The sequence below is a fragment of the Camelus dromedarius genome, chromosome 14 (assembly GCF_036321535.1).
Source record: "Camelus dromedarius isolate mCamDro1 chromosome 14, mCamDro1.pat, whole genome shotgun sequence".
Classification (NCBI taxonomy): domain Eukaryota; kingdom Metazoa; phylum Chordata; class Mammalia; order Artiodactyla; family Camelidae; genus Camelus; species Camelus dromedarius.
The window spans coordinates 23,252,705-23,276,590 of NC_087449.1; the positions used below are offsets into that span (position 1 = coordinate 23,252,705).

The following is a 23,886-nucleotide window of genomic DNA, read 5'->3' on the forward strand; positions in this document are numbered from 1 at the left end:
CCTGCAGCACCTACCCTGCCCCCACACACCAAGGAGTGAGGGAGCCCTGTGCCCTCACAAAAATCCTGGTGGTAAACAATTATTCTCCCCAAGGTACAGATGACAAAACAGGCTGAGAGATTTCACAGCAGAGAAGGGAGTCCAGCTCGGGTATGACTGCCTGGCCCCTCTCTCCACCCTGCCAGGCGACCTTATCAACGTCACCACCTGGACTCAGGCGACCACCCTTCTCCGGAGACCCATGGCTGATGGGAGTGGAGGAGGATTTTTCTCTGCCTTGTCTCCTGCGAGCCGGAGCCTTAACCTTGATCTCGTACTAGCCCCACTCTCCCGGCACCCCTGGCAACCTGCCAGTGAAAAGGCAAACACTGCTTTTGGAAGTAAAGGAAAGCTCTGTGACCACATTTAAAAGTAATATCTGTAACAATAAACAAGCTACAGTGACACCATTAAAAGGGGGGCCAATGAGAGTAACAATGTTTCAAAAAGAAATCAGAATTCACACAGTGCGTGATGCATTTAGTCTCACCACAAAAGATCATTCTGGTTCCTTATAATCGTTCCAGCACCAGAGCCTCAGTACCAGGCAAGGTTCCTCAAGCCCTCCTGCTGAGAACGCCTTGGGTATCAGATTAAATTTCATCTGCTATTCAGCACTAGCAGAAGATGATGGATACGATGGTAATGAGGACCCCGGGGCCCAGAGGCAATCTATCATCGTTGTGTGCACCCGAGGCGTGCCCCTCTCTCACCTACATGTGGAGGTAGATGACAGCCTTATTATCTATGCAGGCAACTCAGAGGGGGCTCCCCTCATTCATAGGAGTTCGTTAGGCCTTCTGCCCACTGGATAACTGGGGCTGGGGTCCTCCCCTCTCTTTCCTCAGAAATGCTGGAAGCCGTCCAAGGAAAAAAGCTGGGCGTCTGCCCAGCCTGTCACCCATGATGCACAGCACTAGGTTTTAGGTCATCATCGAGCAGGGTCTGTATCTAAGCTGCTCTGCACACCTAGCTCAGACAGACACGTGAAGGAGGCAATCAATGGTTTTTCCTCACTGCAGTTTATCCCCAAGACAGAAGTTATCACACCGTCTGACATCCTCGGGCATTTTACCCATTCCCACCTTCTGGGTGGGATTATTGTCCTATACAGATCACTTTCCAATCCTCCACCCCTAGATTCTAAGATCCTCGAGGGTGAGATCTGTAATCTGAGCCATCTCTTTACCCCTGAAGCAGAGATTCCCAGTTTTTTTCACATCAAGGCATACACTCCGTGCAAAGGCTGAGATCTGCGTCAAAGACTTGCTTCTCAAATATGTTTTGATAACTGTTGTTTGATAAATTCTAAAATCTTACTTTCCTCTAATGCCAAATCCAATCAAACATAAATGAAATACTGTGACTAAATCAATACAGAGCAATAATAATTCTAGATACGTTTAAAAATGATAAACTCTCCCTTCTCCCAACTGCCAATACAGTATAAAACGAGGTAAATGGAGAAAGTCTGCTCATCTGATTTTACAGGATTACACAAGTCAAAACATACCAATCACATATGCTAAACATGTGAAGTTTATCAGATGCCAATTATACCTCAATAAAGCTGATTTCATAATACAATAGTGAACACTTACTGAGCACCATACAAAATAGTTTTATATATAGTTTTGATATTTTTCATAGTGCCTATGAGCTTGCTATTATACTCATTTTACAGATAAAGAATGAACTTGCTCAGGGCCATGACTTGACTTAGGTGTCTGTCTCCAAAGTCCTTGCTCTTTGCAGAACACCACACTGCTGCCACATGTCAATAAACACATCCTGAATGAATCAGCAGCCAACGGATAAAGAGCACGCTGAGCACTTCTTGAGAGGCAGAATAAATACATAAAAAACATGTTGATGGTTTCCAGTGAGAATAATCAGTTGCTTCAGTTTGTAAATACACAGCGCACATAAATACAATTAAGGAGACACTCGACAAAAAGGAATGGTTTCAAAACTGCAGTGAAATAAAGCTAAAATGAGCATTTAATCTTGTGAGAAAAAAACGAACTGCTGAACTGCCAACACCGGCACACACCCGCTGGGAGCCCAGTGTCATGGGGTTTGTCTTCAACCCCACAGGCTGGCTGACCTGGAAAAAGGCACAGACAGGGTCCAGCTTAGAAGGCAGAGCCAGCAGTAATTACAGCACGCAGGACTGTGCGTGCCATCAAACAATAAATGGCACGTTTTAGATAACAGAACATTTGACAGAGAAACTACAGAGCTGAGACCTCTTAATTATTTTGTAGGTGCTCCACAGGGCAGAGATGTGAGCCTTATGTGTCTTCCTTTCACTGTCAAACTGAACAAGCAGACGAAAGCCATTTGGACACAGGCCCGATGTTATTTTGCACTTTCTTCTTAATTCAGGTTGGCACTTAGGAACCAGAAGACAGGCCCTGATAAATCAGGGTGGACTGGGAACAAGAAGCCATGGGTTTAAGTCCCATCTCTGACTGGCAAGCCCGCCGACCTTAAACTGATTCTTTACAGCATCCAAAGGCATCTTTCCAAAATGGAAATCAAATCCCGCCATTGATTTGTTTAAAACTTTACAAAGGTTTCCCTCTTAACCACACCTAGTATTACATCCAAACCCCATCAGGCCTGTACCATCTGGCCCCTTCTGTACCCCAACCTCACCTTTCCTGTTTCCAATTCACCACACTGTATAGAAAGGGCTATTTCTTTCAGTTTTGCAAATATGCCAATGTCTGCACAAGGTGACCCTTAGACCCAGAACAACTCCTTCACCTTCTCAGAGAGACCTTCCCTGACCACCCTCAGAGCACCCAGAATTTTCCTTCATAGCAGATTGGTAAGCTCGGTGTATTTATTTCTGTAGCTCTTTGTTTTGTGTCTCTCAGGGAGAGGAGCTGTCGAGTTCCAGGAGGGCAGGGGCCTAGTCAGTTTTGTTCAGCACATTCCCAGAGCCCAGCACAGGCCCAGCGTTTAGGACGCCTTTGGTCAGTGGGTGTAGAGGGAACCAGTGAATGACAATCTTGGCCCCAGCTCTTCACCTCTGTCCCCACGAGATTTCAGTCTCCTCATCTGTAAAGCAGTGGATTTGGACAAGGTGTTCCCAAAGACCCCTTAGAAATCCAGAGAAAGGTGGGAAGAGGGTAAAGAATGAAGGCCAATAGGAAGGAAGTGCAGAGATTTACAACTAGAGAAAAAGAGCTTTGATCAAGTTCATGAAAGGACAAAAGGAGGAGCCTTCTCACTTCGTACTGGCCTAGAAGCTGTCGGCCAGCACTGTGAGATTATCAGTAGTGATTCAACACTCGCAAAGTGTTCAAACAGCACCGAGAAACATTTAAACGAGGATGATGGAGAAAAGCTAATATTAGTCTTTAAAGAATGAGGAGCTCCCTGCAATGGCTCCTGGTTCTTTTTTTTTTTTAATTTTTAATTTTTAAAGATTGAAGTACAGCTGATTTACGATGTTGCGTTAGTTTCAGGTGTACAGCAAAGTGATTCAGATATTTCCATCTTTTCCAGATTATTCTCCATTATAGGTTATTACAAGATATTGACTATAGTTCCCTGTGCTATGCAGTAGACCCTTGCTGGTTGTCTATTTTATACACAGTAGTGTGTACATGTTAATCTCAAACTCCTAACTCATCACCCTCCTTTCCCCTTTGGTAACCGTTGTTTGTTTTCTGTCTTGAGTCTGTTTTGTAAGTAAGTTCACGTGTATCTTTTTTTTTTTTTTTTTTTTTAATTGGCTCCTGGTTCTTGAAAGGCAAGCTGTATTCTCTCCACCCTCTTCTGGGTAAGGCCTTCAACAATTGACTATTTCTCTCATATACTTCCTATGCTAATTATAAGACCAACAATTTTGCCACACCCATTGACTTATTTTTCCTTTAACAAACTGTCATCAGATAAGCAGCTGAAAAACCATGCCGTTCCCTTTTCCAGGCCCTCTTTACCTCCCATCCACTGAGTCTCAAGATCCACCTGCATACAGTGTACTGAACTGTCTGTGGGTAATTCTAACATATGGGCCCCAGACTCCATGGCCCCCAGTTATTTTCCTTCCAATTTTATCATCTACAGCTAACTGGTTCTTATGTCATCGGCCTCTCCAGTCAAAACAAAACCAACCATGTCCCCCGACCCCTTGCCTGCCTTCTTTAATGCTTAAACCACCAGGCCAATGAGAAAGAGATGGATTACAAACCACTTGTAGCTGGGTTGTGATTTTTGTTTTCTCAATAATATTATCCAGCAGAGGTAGGGACGAAAGGGAACTGCTCTGTAATAGAAGGCCGAGCTCCCCGTGGAGGACCTCTGGGCTTTCTGATGCCCAGCCGATTATCTCAGCAAAACACACAAAGCTCTCCACCTCCCAGAGCTTGCCAAAAATAAAATATAAGAGCTGTCCTAAATACACAGAGTTGCACACACAAAAACTTCCCCAACAGGCCAGAAATTACGTAGCACCTCTCAGGAATACTCTGTGCAACAGCAATCCTTTTGGAAGGGAATAAAATACACTAACATTCTGAGGACGCTAGACAAAGTTTCTGGCATTATACCCTATCACATCTTTCCAATTCCTACTCCTTGCTCACATCCTGAGTATCGTTTTACCATGTATTCTGGAAGGGCCATATTTCATGGACCCCCAGATACTGTTCATGCTCTTCCACTGAGTGTCTGTCTGTGAACCAGGTGCTTTGCTAAGTCTTTTATCTGTATTATCTCAATTAATTCTTACAACAACCCCATAAGGTAGGTTTTACTTATTATTCAGGAATCTAAGGCATATAGAGGTTAGTTTTCCTTAGTATACAGTAGCTAGCAAGAGCCAGAAGGTGGAGGTTTACCAAAGAGATACTGTTATTCCCATTTTATAGCAAAGGATATTATGGCTCAAAGTTAAGAGTGACTCAGGCTTCGAGCACGGAATGGGATCCAGGCCACGTAGCTCTCTGACTCTTCCACCACACTGATCATGTTAGCTGAAGCCCATTGCCAAATTAGATTTAACAGCAGTTGATCCAACTCTCTCACTGTATTTACTTTAGTCTAAAACTAAGGAGAGGACATCCACAAATCTCTGTGCCAAGCTCACGGCTCATCAGGTCCATTCTAAGCTGACTATATAATGCAAAATACCCAGGGTATTCCGTCCTCGATTCAGCTGAGACAACCTGGTCATGGACTCATGATAATCCAGAATACATTTCTGGGACGATCCAGAATCAGCACAGGATCTACTGCTTTACCTTTTTCCTTTCTAGCAGACCATTCCCAGAGGATCCCAAGGTCAAGGTGGTCTCCAAACATTCATGGCAGGAGTAAGAGAAAATGCACCAAGATGAAGTTCTCAAGCCTGGATGATCATCACAATCAGCTGTGGAAACCTACAGGTTCCTAAGCTTTAACAAGCCAATCAGCCAATTCTGATTCACTAGGTCTGGGTTGAGGGGACAAAGAGCAGGTATTGTTGACAAAGCACTTCAGGTGACCCTGATCATCAGCCAGGTTTGGTACAACTGGACCAAGGCATTAAAGTCCTGTCTTGTTTCCTTAGCTTTACTTGCTTCCTAGATGCTCCGTCTTCAGTGTATAAATATTGTCTAGTTGTCCTCATTTAAAAAACTAGCAGCAGCAGAGATAACGAAACCCTTCCTAGATCCTACGTCTTCCTAAATTATCAGTGACCTTTCACCTTTTCTCCACCAAGCAACTTGAAAAAGAGGTCCACACGAATTCTCCGCTTCTTGCCATCCATTCACCCCTCATCTAATCATTTTGTTTTTGCCACCTCTGGATGAACTAGTCTACCTGCAATTTCCTCTTTCTCCCAGGCTAACGACCCTTCCACCCACCTTCCACAAAGCTCTCTCATCTGCCCCGCTGAAATTAAAGTCTGTCAAGTGGCTGACTCTGTCAAGCTGAAAAACAAAACACCAAACCCAAACCCAACTCGTCAGACTGATAGACAAGGCCCATCAATGTCTGGCTTAGTGCTGCCTTCAGTTTCTGCTGCTTATTCCCTCACACAGTGACCCACGCTGGCTGCCCATTTCCGGATTCTGAAATGGGAAATGTGTCCTTTAAGACTATTGTCTTTCACATGAAAATGAATATATGGATGTATATGTATGACTGAAACATTATGCTGTACATTAGAAACTGACCAATTGTAACGAACTATACTCCAAAAAACAAACAAACAAAAAAAAAAGAAGACAAGACTGTTGTGTTTTAAGACTCAGCTCAATCTCACAAGCTGGGTCAAGGGCCCCAGGCTTACCTTTATCACAACGGCATTTAGCACCTTAACCCTGTTTGTCTGTTGATTTTCCTCCTCCTCTCTGGGCCCCCAAACACCCACACTTACACAAGGTTGTGAGCTCTCTGAGGGAAGGAACTGCCTCAGTCACCCTGTGTCTGCCATCGAAATGGCCATAAAGCTGTCACCAAGAGCACCATGTTATGAGGGAGAGAGATGAAGGAGTCAGGGTTAGTCCTGGTCTCGGGGTTTGGTGCTACCTGACACGTGGAGCCGGGGCCGAGAGGAAGCCTGGGTGGGCAGAGAGGAGATGAGAGATTTGGTCCAGGACACAAAGAATGTTAACTATCAGAAGGCAGAATGCAGTGACGGAGAGACATGTCTTCATCTACCGTAAGGAGCCCGTTGGATGAGGACACAGAAGTTTTGTCAGGTCAATAACAATTTGCTGTTTGACTTGAGGAAGCCCAGTTAAGTTCTCTGGGCCTCTTTCTCACCTATAATATTGAGTGAATATTCTTCCTTGGTATCCATGGTTAAGAATAAGACAAAAGTATAAAATGGTTTTTGAGGTACCAAGAAGAAATGGATCAATTTCCTTGTGTGCATTATATGAAATCACTATAGCTAGCTTCATGCAAATAATATTGTTCATCTGGACGGTCTCTCTCGAGTCTCCATATGCCTGAGACATTTATATGTGCTGTTAAACTAAGGAAACCAGTGCTAATTTACAGCATATCACAACTACATTCTTTTCTTCACAAAGGTCCTTTCAAAAGTCTTGGTTATCTTGCTATAAAGATGAGGCAACAAAAGGACAAAGAAAATCCTACTTCTCTTCATTCACTTGTTCCTTCAAGAAGCACTTACTGTGTACCTGCTATGGGCAAGGCACTGCGTGTTTAATTTTGTGTATATACATAGATACATACATTCCCACACACATGAACGTAAACTGAATCAAATAACCTCAAGAATCTAGATTTCTAAGTGACTGTGTAGTTTGTAGATGTTATACAAATAATGATCACAACTTTTATGATAATAAAGCAATCATGAAGCTGGAGTAATTAGGCATTTAAAAAAAACCCCTAGAAATCCCTAGTTTGGTTGATTTTTATTCTTCTATTTAAGTTTTTAGGTAGAACATAGCTTTACACTTCATGGGTATTAGCACCCTTAACAGATAATTTTCAAGGTGTTTTAAAGAAAAGCGATAAACCGACAGCACATAGCCAGTCTTTGTCATTCACAGCAGGAAGCGATGAAGTCACTGAAATGAGCAGCACGGTCCACAGCCTCCAGTGCCCACCTGTACCTCCTGGAGCACGTACTGCTGTAGAGTGACTCGCAAACGCCCCCTGCACCCCGTGACTCCCGCTTCTCAATGAAGACCGCAATGCGGCCAAGATCGAAGTTTGCAACTTCAAATGCTCTTTAAATCAAACACAATAAAGAAAGTCCAGACACTTTTTCTTTTGGTGAGAAAGACTAACTCCCACTTCCACTCTCACCTCAATTACATAACGCAAGAGAGCAAGAGGCAACTTTCCTTGGACTCTTCAAATACACTCTCTTTAGGGATCAGGCTACACACAAGAAAATAGCTCAGCAGGAACTTAAAAAAAAGAGCGAGAAAGTGAGAGAAACTAGAGATAAAAGCAGGAAAGACCCTGAGCAAAACATTACCAGCACCATAATGTAACACATGCACTGTCAAACGTTAGTTATTTGAATGGAATCAGGGACAAGGAGTCAATTTAGAAAGCACAGATCTGGCAGGGGTGGTTTTAAGAGAAAGAATACACATGTGTGTTGGATGGACGGACACATGACCTAGTTTTGGATAAATGAAGCTAAGAATGGTTTACAGTTTATGTGAGTCTGTTTCCAGCTAGTCTGAGAGGCAATCTGAAACTGTGTTATCAATTAGGGACCCATTGATGGATTATATACAGTCTGAAAGAGCCTAAGGCTGGACATCTTACAGATGTAAATATCAGACATGCGATAGCCTACGAAGCACATTAATTGTGCTCTGAAAAGGGTCATGAGCTGGAGAGGAGGAAAAGGGGGAGCTCTGAGGTCACCCTTCACCATCCACCACTCCTCTCCTATTACAAATGACTGCTCAAGAATGTGGACTTTGGGATGTAGCCACTGCCTGGTGGAATGTCACAAAACTTCAAATACAAGCGAGTCAGTTCTCAAATACCTGAATACTGCCAAAAACTGCTTGTAAATCTAGCTACGTCAGCTGCACCAAGAACAACTCTGAGAACAACTCTTGTTAGGTAGTATCTCAGACTTGAGACATGCTCTTGGAAAGAGCAAAATTCAAGATCTGATCTTAATTACAAACCTCTGCCCTCACATCCTCTTCCTCCCTACCTCTCCCTTGACAAATACATACTGTAATAGAACAGCATTTTGTCGGACCCCCAATTATCTGTGTAGCTGAGTTCTACTCTAAAACCTCAGTCACAAAAGAGAATCTTGGCTATAACTAACAGGTCTTCAGTGCCTCTTTCCCTGGCCTCGCTCCCAGCTGATCAGCTTGCTTCCTAATTCTCTGAGAAAACAGAATCACTATGCAGGGCATGTCCCGGGGTCCCGGCACTACACTGACCATTAGGGCACCTCTACACATGCAATCCCCGCCCCCCGTTAAGGATGAATCCTCTGGGCTTCTACATCCTCTGCTTGGAATCCCACCATCTCTTGCCTAATCAAGGAAAAGGCTCCAGCAATTGTCTCTTCTCGCGCCTCACTTTTCTCCACGGGATCATTACCTCTGGCACATAACCTTGCTGTAATTTCTCTCCATTTAAAAATATTCTCTTGACTTCACATGGCCCTCCAGCTTTCCTTTCAGCAAACCTTTGGAGTTCCTGTATTTTTTTAAAATGCTGATTATTTACATTTATTTATTTTTATTGAAGTATAGTTGATTTACAATGTTGTGTTAGTTTCTGGTGTACAGCACAGTGATTCAGTTATACACACGTATATATTCTTTTCCATTACAGGGTATTAAAAGATATTAAAGGTAGCTTCCTGTGCTATACATTAAAGACCTTGTTGTTTATCTATTTTATATACAGTAGTTTGTATTGGCTAATCCCAAACTCCTTATTTATCCCTCCCCTATCCTTTTTTTCCCCTTCGGTAACCATAAGTTTGCTTTCTATGTTTGTGAATCTATTATTATTTTGTAAATAAGTTCATTTGTATCACTTTTTAAGATTCCACATATAAGTGATACGATGTTTTCCTTTTATTTTTTATTGAAGTATAGCTTATCTAAGTACACAGATCTTAAATGTGCAGCTCAATGGATTTTTACATGTACCCACACCCATGTAACCACCACTCAAATCAAGACATGGACATGTTCTGGCACCTCGAGGGTTCCCAATTAACCCCTCTCCTCCAAAGATAACCATCTTTCTATCACCATGGGTTAGTTTTGCCTGTATGATATTTGTCTTTCTCTGTCTGACCTACTTTACTTAGTATGATAATCTCTAGATCCATCCATGTTACCACAAATGGCATTATTTCATTCTTTTTTATGGCTGAGTAGCAATCCATTGTGTATATGTACATGTGTACACACACACACACACAAACCTCAACTTCTTTATCCAATCATCTGTAGATGGACATTTAGGTTGCTTCCACGTCTTGGCTATTGTAAACAATGCTGCTACAAACATTGGGGTGCAGGTATCTTTTTGAATTAGCATTTTCTCAGGATAATACCCAGAAGTCGGATTGCTGGATCAAATGGTAACTCTATTTTTAGTTTTTTAAGGAACTTCCATATTGTTCTCCACAGTGGCTGCACCAAATTACATTCCTGCCAACAGTGTAGGAAGGCCCCTTTTGGGAATTCATATACTACATCTTCTTTTTTTAATCCCCAAAATTCTCTTTTTTATTGAAGTGTAGTTGATTTACAATGTTAGTTTCAGGTGTACAGCAAAGTGATTCAGTTCTACATATACACACCTATATATTTTTTTCAGATTCTCTTTCATTTCAGCTCACTACAATAAATTGAATATAGTTCCCTGTGCTATATACTAGATCCTTGCTGTTTATCTATTCTATATATGGTAATGTGTACCTGTTAATCCCAAACTCCTAATCTATCCCTCCCTCTTCCTCCCCACCAGTAACCACAGTTTGCCTTCTATTGAGTGAGTCTATTTCCAGTTTGTAAATAAAATTTGTATCTTTCTGTAGATTCCACACATAAGTGGAGTTCATGTACTTCTTATCTCCACCTCCTTCCCTCCATTCTTAAGAGCTTGAACCAATGAGAATCAGCCTATCATTCTATTCTGTTGCTCCGCCACAACCTTTGACAAGTTCACCAATAACCTCTTCTTGCTAAATTCAATGGTTAGTTTTCTTAGCCTTCATCTTTCCCCCCCTATATTATATGGTGTGTTTTATTTATTTTCCCCATTAAAAAAATGAAGTATAGTTGATTTACAATGTTGTATTAGTTTCTGGTGTACAGCATAGTGATTCAGTCACATATATACACAACATAGATTCTTTTTCGTTAAAGGCTACTATAAGCCATTGAATATAGCTCCTTGTGTATACAGTAGGACATCGTTGTTTGTCTGTTCTGTACATAGTGGCTTGTATGCGCCAATCACAAACTCCCAGTTTATCTCTCCCTCCCCACTTCCCCAAAACCAGTAACCATAAGTTTTCCATGTCTGTATTACTGGGCCTACTTAACAAAGTTGGTCTTTCCTCCTCCTTCTGGAAACACTTCCATCATTCGGCTTCAGGGAGATGGCTCTCTTGGTTCTCCTACCAGACTGACTTCCATCTCAGATTCCTTTACTGCTTTCTATTCATTTCAGTGACCTCTATGTGGTAAAGTGTCCCAAGACTCAGTCCCTGGACCACTTCTCTTTTTTTATCCACAGCCACTTGCTACGTGATCTTACTTAGGCTCATGATTTAAATACTTGCCTATACACAACGAATCTCAATGATAAACCTCCAGTCTGGCTCATTCCCAGGACTCCAGACTTGTATATACCACTGTCTCTGAGACATTTTCACTTGGATAACTAATACCCATCTCAAACTTAACTTCTCTAAAGCTGAAATGCTGATTCCTTGCCTCCCGCACAAACCTGCTCTTCCCCCAGGTCCCCATCACAGTAAATGGCAACTGTGTCTTACTCAGTGGTACCTTGGACGTCCTTCCCAACTCTTATTCTCACACACCCTAGCCCCCACCGACTCCAATAATCAGCAAATCCCATTGGTTCTACCTTTGAAACATACTCAGAATCCAACAACCTCTCATCACCCTCACTGTTACCACACTATTGAATTTTGGACTAACCTCCTAAATGGTCTCCCTGCCTTGCTATATATAGCCTATTCTTGCCACAACAGCTTGTAAACCTTTTAACCTAAAATGAATCATGTCATTTCTCTGCTAATCCTTTTCCTCCCCACCCACTCCCCATCCCACGCCACTGCCCCTTAGAACTTTTATTTCATTCAGAGCAAAAGCAACAGTTCCTTATAATTGCCAGTAAAGTAAGGCTCTTGATAACCTGGCCCCCATCTCGCTCCCTGGCCTCATTTTCTTACATTCATCTTCTTCACTGAACCACAATTGTTGTGGACTTCTTGCTGTTTCTGTGGACACCAAACATTTTCCCAACTCAAAGCCTTTTCCTGGGATACACTTTCTCCAGTTTTCCTTGTAGTTTACAGCCCCACTCACTCAGATCTTGCTGGTGAGCCCCCATTTCAAATAGTAAGGTTCCTCCTCCCTCCTGCCTCCCGCTCCGCCCCCCTCTCCGGCCAACAGCGTCCCCTATGTCTCATCCCCGTGTTATTTCCCCCCGTAACACTCACCATTATCTGACATGTATATTTATCTGTCCATTTGTTTAAGATCTATGTCCCCTGGCTCCCAGAATATACGCATTTTATTTTCAGCCAATCTTGTGCAAAGGAGAGTGTTTACCACATCGAAAGTGCTTAATAGATAATTTGTTGAATGAATTCTTATTGTACTGATTCATTCCAGTTAGTAGGCAGGAAGCCATTACCTGGCAAAATGGCTTCTGTATTCACTAAGAAGGCACAACAGTACGACTATTCACGATGGAGCGAGAACTCAACCACATGCTCATTATTAGAAACAATGAACAGACACAACACAAGGCAATGAGGAGGCGGCAGCAGCTTCCAGATCCTCCAAGGTCAGGCCCACTGAGGTGAGTGACCCTGGCTCCCAGGTGAGCGCCCACCACCCTCAGTCCACCCCAGCCTATGCCTTCTCATGGTCCCAGTCACACGGCCAGGAGGGTAACGGAGCTTCACGCAGAACCTCAGCCCCAGGCTGGGGACCTACCATCAGAGATGTGTTAAGAAAGGTACTGACTACCAGGAACAAGTGGAAATACATTAGAAAAGAGCCTGCAATTCCTTCTTGTTTTATTTTTCCTGATTATAAGCACAACACATGCTTAGGTCAAAGTTCAGGAAATTAATAAGTAAAAATACCCTACTGCTTCCTCACTAAAGAGACGTATCAACATTTGTGTGAGCCCTTCTAGATCTTAAAAAAATAAAAGAGTAATGCACTATATTTTTCTCATTAATTCAAAAGCCCACAAATTAACATGTACTGTAAGAATTTTAACTACATAAAATGTTGGATGCATGGTGTATTTCTGGGACACATTTAAACTGATCCTATTCAAAGACTGCTATTTCAGCCTCCAGCCTTCAGGCCCAGCAGCATGCCTTGTGTTCCTGAGCACACCCGAGAGAAAGGGGGCAAATACTGAATCTGGGCATCGAAGACTCAAGTTCCAGCTCTGTGCCCTGTGCCACCTTTGCAGTCTTTCATCATTCATTTTCTCTGCCCATTCCAAGCCCTTATCTACTCTCTTCAGTTATTTTTTTACGAAAAATATCTCAACTGAGCTTCCTTTCCAGGCGTAAACCCCACCTGCTCCCGAAGGCCTCCAGATTCTCCAACTTCTTTTTGTTTTTTTATTTTTTGGTTTTTTTTTTTTAACATTTTTTATTGATTTATAATCATTTTACAATGTTGTGTCAAATTCCAGTGTTCAGCACAATTTTTCAGTCATACATGGACATATACACACTCATTGTCACATTTTTTTCTCTGTTAGTTACCATAACGTTTTGTGTAAATTTCCCTGTGCTATACAGTATAATCTTGTTGTAGAATAGATAAACAAGATTATACTTTTTTTGTTTTAAATGTCCGAATTCGTTAAATGTTGGTCCAGGCAGTATGCGGCTGGGTTGGGTCACATTAGCTAGCAGCTATAGTTTTACTGTCCTTAAGTGATCGAAAGCTTGCCGTTCTTTCTTTCCAGACCTAATAGATTAGCTGGTTTGTACACATGATGCCCAAAGACTATACCTAGAATTCTTTCCCTGGACCAATACTGGATGGGGTTCTAAAAGTAAATATTCTGGTCCTCTGGCTCCTCTCAGGTTTTACACGTCTCCAAGAGACCTGGAATTTTGGAAATACAGCTCTTCATGTCTAAGGATTAGTTCCCTCATCTCTCCAGTAGTGATGGAAATCTCAGGACCCTTCTGAATCTCAGATAATTCGTTGGTAAAATCCTAGGATTGAGGCTGGCAGGTGATTTCTAAAGGTACCTCCAGCTCTCAAAAGGTGAAACCTTCAGGTTCTGAGGTTCATCAATCAGCAAGTGTACATAACAAGACAAATAGCGGGAGAAATATAGACTGGAACTCCAGAGAAAGAAAGCAGAGACACTGAGCTGCTTTGAAGCTCTACATAACTATGCTTACAGGCACCCTGGTACTTATTACTATTGCACGTGACTGCGTTTCAACAAGACCAGGAGGGAAGTTCAACCTCAACATATGCTCAGTCATCTGTATCCAGAGATACAAAACTTGCCGATACAAAGGGCCAAGTGTATTCATTACACTATGTCATTTTATATGAGGGACTTGAGCATCTGCAGATTTTGGTATCGATGGGGGTCCCTGGAACCAACTGCCTGCAGATACTAAGAGATGGCTGTATAGCACCGTGGTACCGTTCATTAGTAGAAAAGCTCCCTCATCAAAAATCAAATAAATTTAAAATTCTAAATAGGGAATACAAATAAAATTCAGTATTTCCTAATGCAAAGATAACTGGGTCTCTTAATTAACTTTTAAAATAACAGATGTGAAACTGCTAACAAAGGAGATAATGAAGACTCTAACAAGGTACAAGGCATATATATTCCATATATACAGACGCACATAGTAAATGCCCCACACATGTCTGCTTGATTTTCTTTTTTCCTTAAGTGTCAACTTTCCAGAAAGAAATACCCAATTTTAAATATATATAATTTTTCTTCAAAACTAAAAGGAAATATCTAAAGTAATACATTTATTCAACTTGAATGTGGTGTAATATAGTTCACCTTTATAAAAACCAAGAGATTACTGACCTGAATTTAAGTCTCGTCCTGGATTGAAGGCCCGGCTATTAACAGTAGTAGACAGTCGATCACAACTAATTGTTCTAGATACATTGGTATTAAAGTTCCCATCAAATCTGAAACAAGAAAATTAGCAATATTTGGTATTTATTCAATCCAGCAAACTAACCAGCAAAAGTAATAGTCCATATGTACTGTGTACAAAATAAGCCAGCCAATAAACAGTAAAATTGCCATTAAATTTTAAATATTAAAAGAAAATCACTTCAGAATAGTACGGAGAAAGAATAACATCTGCATCTAGAAGGTTTTAGAAATCAAGTTCAACTCTAAGGAGATTAAAAAAAAAAACCGTCCTCCAAGCCAACTCTTCCACCAATGAATCTGAGTCAGGTACTATGAATAAAATCATACGGAAAATAGATTTGACAAAATTCAGACTAGGATGACAAAAATTCAGATGAGCTCTGATGTGGTATATGAAGCAATTCTTTACATTTTCCTGTCTGAAAACCAAAGACCAAGAACAGCAACAGACATAGTGAAGGAGAAAGATCGAGACTTCAGACTTTGCTCTGTCACTATTAAATGTGTGACTGCACAAGTTCTCCAGTTTGTCTGAGCCCTGGTTTTCTTATATGAGGAAAAAAAAGAAATAATAAAACTTATTTTCTAAAGCTGTCAAAAAGATTGTCAATAATGTACCAAAGTTCTTCTCATGATACACGACACACGGCTTGCACCTTCCAGGTGGTAATGCAGGTGAGGCCAAGGTCTCTCCAGATTTCCTGTGCTACGCTAGCACCAGAGTTGGAGCAACGCCATTCCTCTGGCTAGCAGCTGCTCAATACATACTAGTGACTCATGTGCCAGAGCAAACAACAATCTATAAGAAAATAATAGGAAAATGTACCAACTCATTTATGTATAATCACTAGGGGTATTTTTAAGTGAATTAAATTCAGAATTAACAAAAGAGAAAAATTTTAAACTTCTAAATAACATATTTACGATTTCAGATACTGAGAAGATTCATGAGGTTTCTAAGAGTTACCCACAAATAAACTCATGAAATTAGGTTTTTAAAACCTATTTGTTTTAAAATGTGTATCTCAGATGATAAATGTCATTAATGGAATTCCATGAACATAGGTAGAAAAGCTATGTAACCCTGGCAATATCATGCTAAAAATCAAGATCTGCTTGACTATTCACATGAACTTTGATTTTCTGAATCTTATAATATGTAAGAACTACTCAGATGAACTGATTATATGAGCAAAGGGGTAAGTTTTCAAATAGTGTGTTGAGATCCAAAACAAAAGTTCAACAGTTTTGTTTTGATACATATCATCTCAAAGAAGGAGACCTTTTAAGAGATTTTAAGAGACATTTCATCCAGCCTCGTACCCAGTACAGAATTGCATCAACATTGTCAACTGTGCCTCTAAGGACACAGTTGCTTCACCAATGTGGTCATGCTCCCTTGGACCTGCTCCAACCTGTCTAGACTAGAAGACTGCTGCCTCAAAAGCCACAGATGGAGAGAGAAGGGGAGATTAATACACCGGCAGCTGCCTGTGCACACGCTGGCAAAGCAGCATAATCCCACCGTCCCTCTCTCGTTTTAGCATTTAACATCTGTGAAGCAAGAGCAGCATTCTACAAGGAACTCACTTGATCTCCACGTGCTAGATAGCCCCATTAGACCTGTTCCCTCACACACTTTTAAAATAAAAGACATTTCATATTTAGGCTCTGAGGGCTACCTGGTCTCTGTCACCACTACTCAACTCTGCCATTGTGGTGTGAAAGCAACCAAAGAGAATTTAGAAAAGAATAAATGTGGCTGTGTTCCAGTAAAACTTACTTTTCAAAGATAGGTGGGTGGTGTGCCAGACTTGTTTCACTACCCCTGGTCTGCACCAGGACAGTCCAAGAGAATTCTCTGAGATGATGAAAATGTATTATTTCCATACTGGGCAATATGGCAGCCACAGGTGGCTACCAAGCATTTGAAATGTGACTAATGTAACTGAGATACTAAAATTTCTACTTTGCTTACTTTTGATTTAAATATAAATCGTCACTGAAGAGTGGCTACCACACTGGATGATGCAAGTCTAGAAGGTTCTCCTGATTATCTGCTTCATCATCCCTCAGGATGTTCACTTACCATTTCCCGAGAAAGGCCAACTCTGACTGTGGGGGACTTCCTAGTCTACGTCACCAATGTGGTCACACTCCTTTGGACCTCCTCCAATCTGTCTAGACTAGAAGTGTCCCCGACTTCTCTCAAAGCACATGCATAATGTTTAATTTATGGCTCCATTTGTGTATTTCTTTAGTGGGTGGATTTTTATGGGTCAGGCTACATGAATAGACAAGAGCCCCTTGAGAGCAGACACCACGTCTTGTTGGTTTTATTCTCCACTGTGTAGATGTAACAGTATTGTTCTTGCCAAAAGCAAGCACTCATATTAACTGATCTTCTATGAACATCCATCAGCTCTATTCTGGGTTCCCCCAGAAGGCTCCAGAAGTCCAATAACTGAGGACCACGACTCAGATAGATGGCTCCTAATTACTGAAAGTCTGGCCGTATCAGAAGCACCTAGAGGCATGCTAGAATGCAGATTCCTGGGAGCTACCCTGGAAGAGTCTGATTTAGTGAGGCTGGGGTGAGGCCCTGGAATCTGACTGACAGGCTCTCCAGGAATGAGAAGCCCTGGAACCCTGTCATGCAGATTCCTTCAGAAATAAAGCAGTAAAATGACTTTCTGTGTGAGCACAGGTTCTTCCCCGTACACCTCAGAGAGACCAGGGACAGAGGGTCTTCCAATTTGAATCAAGAGAACAGAGTCAATCTCAGGGATGCCTGAAACTCACAGCTGGGTTTTGCTGGACCAATTACAAACCCCTTTTAAACCTGCCCTTCTCACAGTTGAGGAAGGTGACACCAAGGAACGCGCAGCACATCAGGGACCTAAGAGATTAGATTGTGTCACCTAACTCCCTGCACAAGGATGAGCCACACACCACACTGCTTCATGTCAGGGACACAGAAGGAAGAACTCGCTAAAGGGAGCAGGCAACTCAAGAGAGTTACTCATAATTTCTGCCAGGAGAAGCGTAAGCCTGCAGAGAGCCCCTGTCCCCCTGGATGCAGTCTCCACCGCCAGGACCCATGCCATCAGCCCCACCCCTGGAGAAGGCTGAGGACCAGTGCTGAGCACATACAGATTCCCTGGGCCTTTGTGAAATGTTTGCTCCTGGGACCAGGGAGACCACAGAACTATTTTTACAGGCTGTTTTCCTTTTTGTACTGAAAAGATCACCTCTAAGAGCATTCAAGAAAACATTTTTTATAACAATAAAAATGGAAATGACACATTAACGAATGTAGGTGCTCAGTAAACATTTGTCAGTCATAAAATGGTTTCACAATGTTGTGCTTGTCATCAATAATCTACCCAACCTTCTCTTCCCACCGTCTCCCAACCTCCAGTTGTAAGTAGACCAGTCCCTCAACACATGTTTCCCTCTTGGGTCCCAACTGTGATGCTCTGCAGGGTCCACTGCGCCCATTGTACAAAGCCCAGCTCTTCCCATTCTCCTCCCAGGAACTCCTCGTCAGTCCCAGCCTATCTGAGCCCTTTCTCCTCTAAATGATTGGTGCCACTCTGCATCTTAATTCATGCTTGTGTCTCTTCCCCTAGTTTTTAAGTTTTGTTTTGTAATCAGGCTTAACATAGCGCCAACATAGTTGATGTCTGAGAGATACAGATTGGTTAGTTTTAGATTCTGCTTAAATCAACAAAAGACTAATAGATAAAAATTCTAAAATAAGATTGATTATAAATAATGAGCAAGTTATCTTACTTTTATTTTGCCTTCCCCATGTACTAACAAGGGTGTAGTGAGGGGAAATGCCAAGATATTTTGTTATGGAAAACTTACTGTCTAAACCCTACCCCACAGCACTTCAATTCCCAATTCTCTCTAAAACCTTTCACCTATTTGAGAAGTCTGAGTTCTACCAATGGGATTGTTAGTTACTTGAGGATTTATATTTCTTTCTCGGGTCTAGCACATTGCTGGGAAAGTATAGTTCTCCATACATTTTCTTATTGGTGGCTGACCAATGTGGAAGAGGGCTAAGTCACTGGAAAGTTTATATATTTTATTCAGTCATATTCATGAACATCTATGATAAACAAGGAACTGCCAAAGCATGGTATGTCCTGGTCAGGGGCATGGCTTCAGAGGTACAAAGACCTGGACTGGAGTTTGGGGTTAAATCGCTTATTGCTGTTGAACTCTTGCATAGAACCCACATTTTCTAAACACCCATTTTTCTCATTTATAAGATGGTGATAAGAATAGTACCTATTTCATAATCAGAAAACAGCTCTTAACGAGCCTGGTACACACTAAACATTTAATAAATAATGAGAACTACTATTGGATATATTAGTAATGGTAACAGTTAACAGCTACTGTGTTACATTATACTGTTACAAGGCTATTCCAAGTGTTTTATGTGGATTAACTCATCTAATCTTCACAAACCTGAGGGAAATACTATTATTATCATCCGAAGACCAAGAAACTGAGGCAAAGAAATGTTAAATTAAGAAGCCCAAGGTTCACAGACGGGAAGTAACAGAACCAAGATTTGAACATAAATTTCTCATCATAATGAATATATTATACTGTATCTCAATCAATCAATCATCATCAACTCTAGCTAAAACAGCTTAAGTAGAATTCAGTTCTCTCAAAGGAAAAGATTACTCTCAAAGCTTGTGGGGCTTAGAGGAAACCTTTGCTTTTTACTTAATAGGAAATGACAGTAGCTAAATATAAAGCTTCACAATGGACAGCTACAGAGAAAGAACTCTATGGACAAAGACAAGGATGCAGAGGAAGAGGAAGATGCTATTAAAGGCAGATGTTTTCTATCAACTGCAGATAACTGAGATTTTCAAAATGTCTACCACTGGCACACCTATGGAATTGGCCATTTGTGGGTTTATCTTTTATTATTTCATTCCAGAAGAACCTCAAGCTCCCTTCCCATCCACCACTGAACTCTGAGAGGTTTCAGGGAACGGGTGGCAGCCAGAAGTTCCAGATGGACAGAAGAGCGTGTACGTCTTCTGCATGGAGAAGAGACAACAGCAGATCTGGTGCCAGCTTGCACCAATGTTCCCTTTTTCCTGGTACCAACTTTCTCCTCCAAGAGAAAGACCCACGCATTCTGGTAATCTGATGACCTTAAACAAATAACTTATGTACAAAAAAGATAAAATAGAAATAAGAAAAGGCCAAGAAAGAAGACATTTCACCAAATTTCTGAAAAATTCTCACACAGGACAATGAATTCAGGATGCTGGATAACATAATGGACAACGGCCACAATTTAAGTTTTATAGTAAATGTGGGTAAGATGTAATACTGCAACAGCTCAGGGAAGCTCTAGCTGATGTGGTCCAAACACACAGCCTTTCAGAAATTAACTTGATCTAGAAATAAAATGTAAAATACCCGAAGCAGCTCTTTTTCTGAAAGAATCCATAGAACAATCCTGATGCTTGAGAATTAAATAACCACTTTGCAGGAGAACCTCAGCCAGAGGGCAATTTGATCTAGTGTCTGGTTAGCTGATGGACATCTGGATTCTGAAAGTTTACTAGTAAAGGATGAAACCAGATTGTTACCTAATTTCAGAACGTGATTTAATTCTTGCTCCCTGGGTAATGTGCACACAGTGAATGCCAGTGGTTCTAAGTTAATTTATTCCTATCAAGCCTACATCTGATATTTAAAGGATTCAGAGAAAGGTTAACCACTCTGCTTCCCCCTGCTTCTTGCTACATGGAATCTTTACATGGCAATGTAAAGATGAGTTCCTGCACACGTGCTGAAGTCAGCTCTGGAGCATGCACTCCCCAGTGGAGTTAATATGAAATGCCCAGTAATAAACCTTGCTCTGCTCTGATGGCTGCCGGCCCTGCTGATGTGCAAGTTGGGTTATGGAAGCAGGTGTCGACAGAGGGCTTAAGAGATACAGGAGGCGGGTGTGTCCCAAGTTGGTGAATCAGCTAGGAGAAGTGATTACGTGAGCAAAAGTCGTTGATTCTCTCTCCACCTTCCACTCCCTTGCACTCACTAATGCTTGCTTCTCTTCTGGGCTCCAAACACAGCAGTAAAACTTGCTCAGCTATCCTTGCTACACTAGTTACCTCCGGGCCCCAGAGGAACAGCTGCCCTGCCTAAGACAGGAACCCGTTTTATGCACACGTGCCTTTGAGAAAACGATTTAGGTAAAGAAACGTGCTACTTACCCTGATTTGGAGACTGTGAGGAATGTAAAGTTGCTGCTTACAATACTTTATAAAAACATGTCAGTTACTCTTAAGGGTTACCTCAAAGATTTTTCATTGAGAAGTATATTAGCCACTAGTCACATTTATCAAATTTCAGGTTTATGGAAAGGTTAAGAACTGGTCAGATTATAGATTTTTACATAAAATAAGTAGGTGACTCAACGTATCTTTATATCTGTCTTTTAAAATAAGAAATAACAGTAAGAGAACAATCCTATATAAATCTTCTGTAGACTCTCATTCTAAGAAGGGGAGATATTGGATTATGACTGCTTTCCATATTTATTTTCATAAGATAAAACCAGTGCCTGAAATTTAGTTTCAAGAGCAATAACTCCATCTTTCTTATAACCCCTTAAGTTAAAAAAAAGAAGAAAAAAAAAACTTCCTTCTAGATTTACTTTCATGAACAACCGATCGAAACTGCGTCCCGAGGGAGAAAACAGAACTGTGACTCCCACTTTGATCTCTTCCCCATGGAGAAATTCACTCCCTGCCTGGCTTGCAAGATGTTCATTTGATTGACGTTTGCTCTGATGTGCAAACTGCTTTGAACTTCAGACATTTAATTCCCATCAGGCTGCAGTCATTTTTATTCTCCTTCAACAGGATTTACAAGCAGGAGATCAGCAAATGTAGAAGATAAAATAAATTTGCAGAAGCTTTGAATCTTACATCAAAACAGTGTTCAAGTGAGTTCCAATTGGATTTCATTCAGCCTCGATTCACAGTGTAAATCAACTTTTCAGTGGAGTCCCAGTTTTGAAAGAAAAAGATATAAAGGAGAGAGACACATTCACCAGTTGGGGTTTACTTCCTGAATCTCTTTCTTGGTCTTTGTGTAAATTTCCTATGGATGGTGATTTGCCAGGGAAATCACTCAAAACCTGGGTTTTCCCCAACATTTCCACCGAAGTCTGGCCAATCTATCACATAGCATGCAAAACCCACACCAACGATGTGGATTCCAAGGGTGCTGGTGAAATGCAGTATATCGTTCATGGGCACATTTTTCAGGTAATAATTTAAAAAGCAAATCCTTGTGTCTATCTCAGAAAAGAAAGGCTTACACTGATAGTTGAGTCCATAAATAAAGCCTATACGATGACAGCTACTAGAGTAGGGGATATTTTTTCCTTGTTGGCTTGTTTTTCATCACTGCTACAGACAGGTACAAAAGGTTAAAAAAAAATACCCTACCATTTCTTACAGAAGCAAAATCTGGTGTCAGATCAGAAGCTGGTGTGGAACAAATGCTGTGAGGCTTCTGATGGAGCTCCCAGCACAAGGCAGACCCTTGCTGCTACTGCCACCCAACTGCCACGTTCCACTTTAAGAGCAGCACACATTTTTCTGGGACGCAAAGAAGGCAAACCCCTTGACCAGTAGCTACAGGAGCCTTGAAAAGAAGGTCCGGACACCAAAAAATGTCCTAGTTACGGCCCAACAGTGTCTGGTTCGCTAAGATATGACAAGGAGACATTTCACTTCACCTCCACTCAGCCAGGTTCCCGCTCATTCTTTCTGGGAAGTGTCTGCTCTCCAAATATTTGAGCAACACCAGTTGAAAAGAATTAAACAAGAACCTCCTTATCTTCCACTTAACCACCCATGAGAATAAAGTTAAACAAAGAAAGAGCTAAGATAAAAATCAAACATCTGCACTGGCAAATATTTAAACTGTTTGAATGGTGGAGGACGGGGTAAGAGTGGGATCACTTCAAAAAGGAACTATCACATTTATAAAGTAAATGATCCTCGACTCCCCCCCCAACCGAGTTTACTTATTCAAACACCTAAATTAATGGGCAAACTGAAAAGCTGTCAAATAATGTGTAATCATGTTCCGAGAAATGGTTTTTCCTTCCATCTCCGTGGAGATTGGAGAGATAAGTCACATTCTTTCCATTCGTATCAGTAATAAGGATTAAACCTGCAGGGTTCAGCAACTCAGCCAGAGTGGAAACCAGGCTGGGTTCATATGCCCTTGGAAGGTAAGGCTTTTTGAGCAATAAAGCATCTCCCTCGCTATTAAAATCTAAATATCATACAAATCAGCCACATTTCTTTTCCCCACTGCAGCAGATCCCTGGGAGGTGGCCCTGATGTGACCTGTGTTTGGCTCCTAGATCCCATGTAATCTGCCTTCTCACACAAGCCTGGAAAATCACACAAGTGACATCTGGGGGAACTGGCCCCAGAACCACATGGAACATTTATCCTTTCACTGCCTCGTCACCAGGTTGGGGCAGGGGCACGTGAAGAATAAAGAACGGTATCAGGGAAAATAAAAGAGCAAACAGGCAGGTGGACAGAGGCCCGGTGGGACGCATAGGCTCCCTTTGTGCTGTTCCGTAGCCTCTGCCTTGTCCATCCTCCCACTTGACCTCTAACAAGGACTTAACGTACTTCACAGTTACTTATTTACATACTTTATCCCTTGGCAGGAAGATATAAGAGAGATCCTTTCCCATGTTTATCCCTAGAGCCTAGGGAGCCTGCCTGTGAAGGGTAAAATTTTAGTAAATGCTGAATGAAAAAAATGCAAAAAACTGAAGAGGCTGAGACTTGCTGGGATTAGAGCCTTAGAGCACAGAGCTTGTAAATTCGTGGGTTTTCTTCCTGCACATACGCTGCGTACTTAGGAAACAGCAGACAACCAGGAGCGGTGCGA

General features: G+C 41.6%; 1 protein-coding gene across 3 annotated transcripts in view; it reads right to left on the bottom strand.

Annotated features, from left to right (window-relative positions):
* Positions 1-23,886, bottom strand: part of CACHD1 (cache domain containing 1) — a 197,945-nt gene that overhangs the window by 57,325 nt on the left and 116,734 nt on the right. For all 3 annotated transcript variants that reach the window (XM_031465300.2, XM_031465301.2, XM_064493506.1), the window contains exon 4: positions 14,830-14,936. In XM_031465300.2, the coding sequence (XP_031321160.2) occupies positions 14,830-14,936 (107 nt within the window). The remainder of the gene's footprint in view (positions 1-14,829; positions 14,937-23,886) is intronic.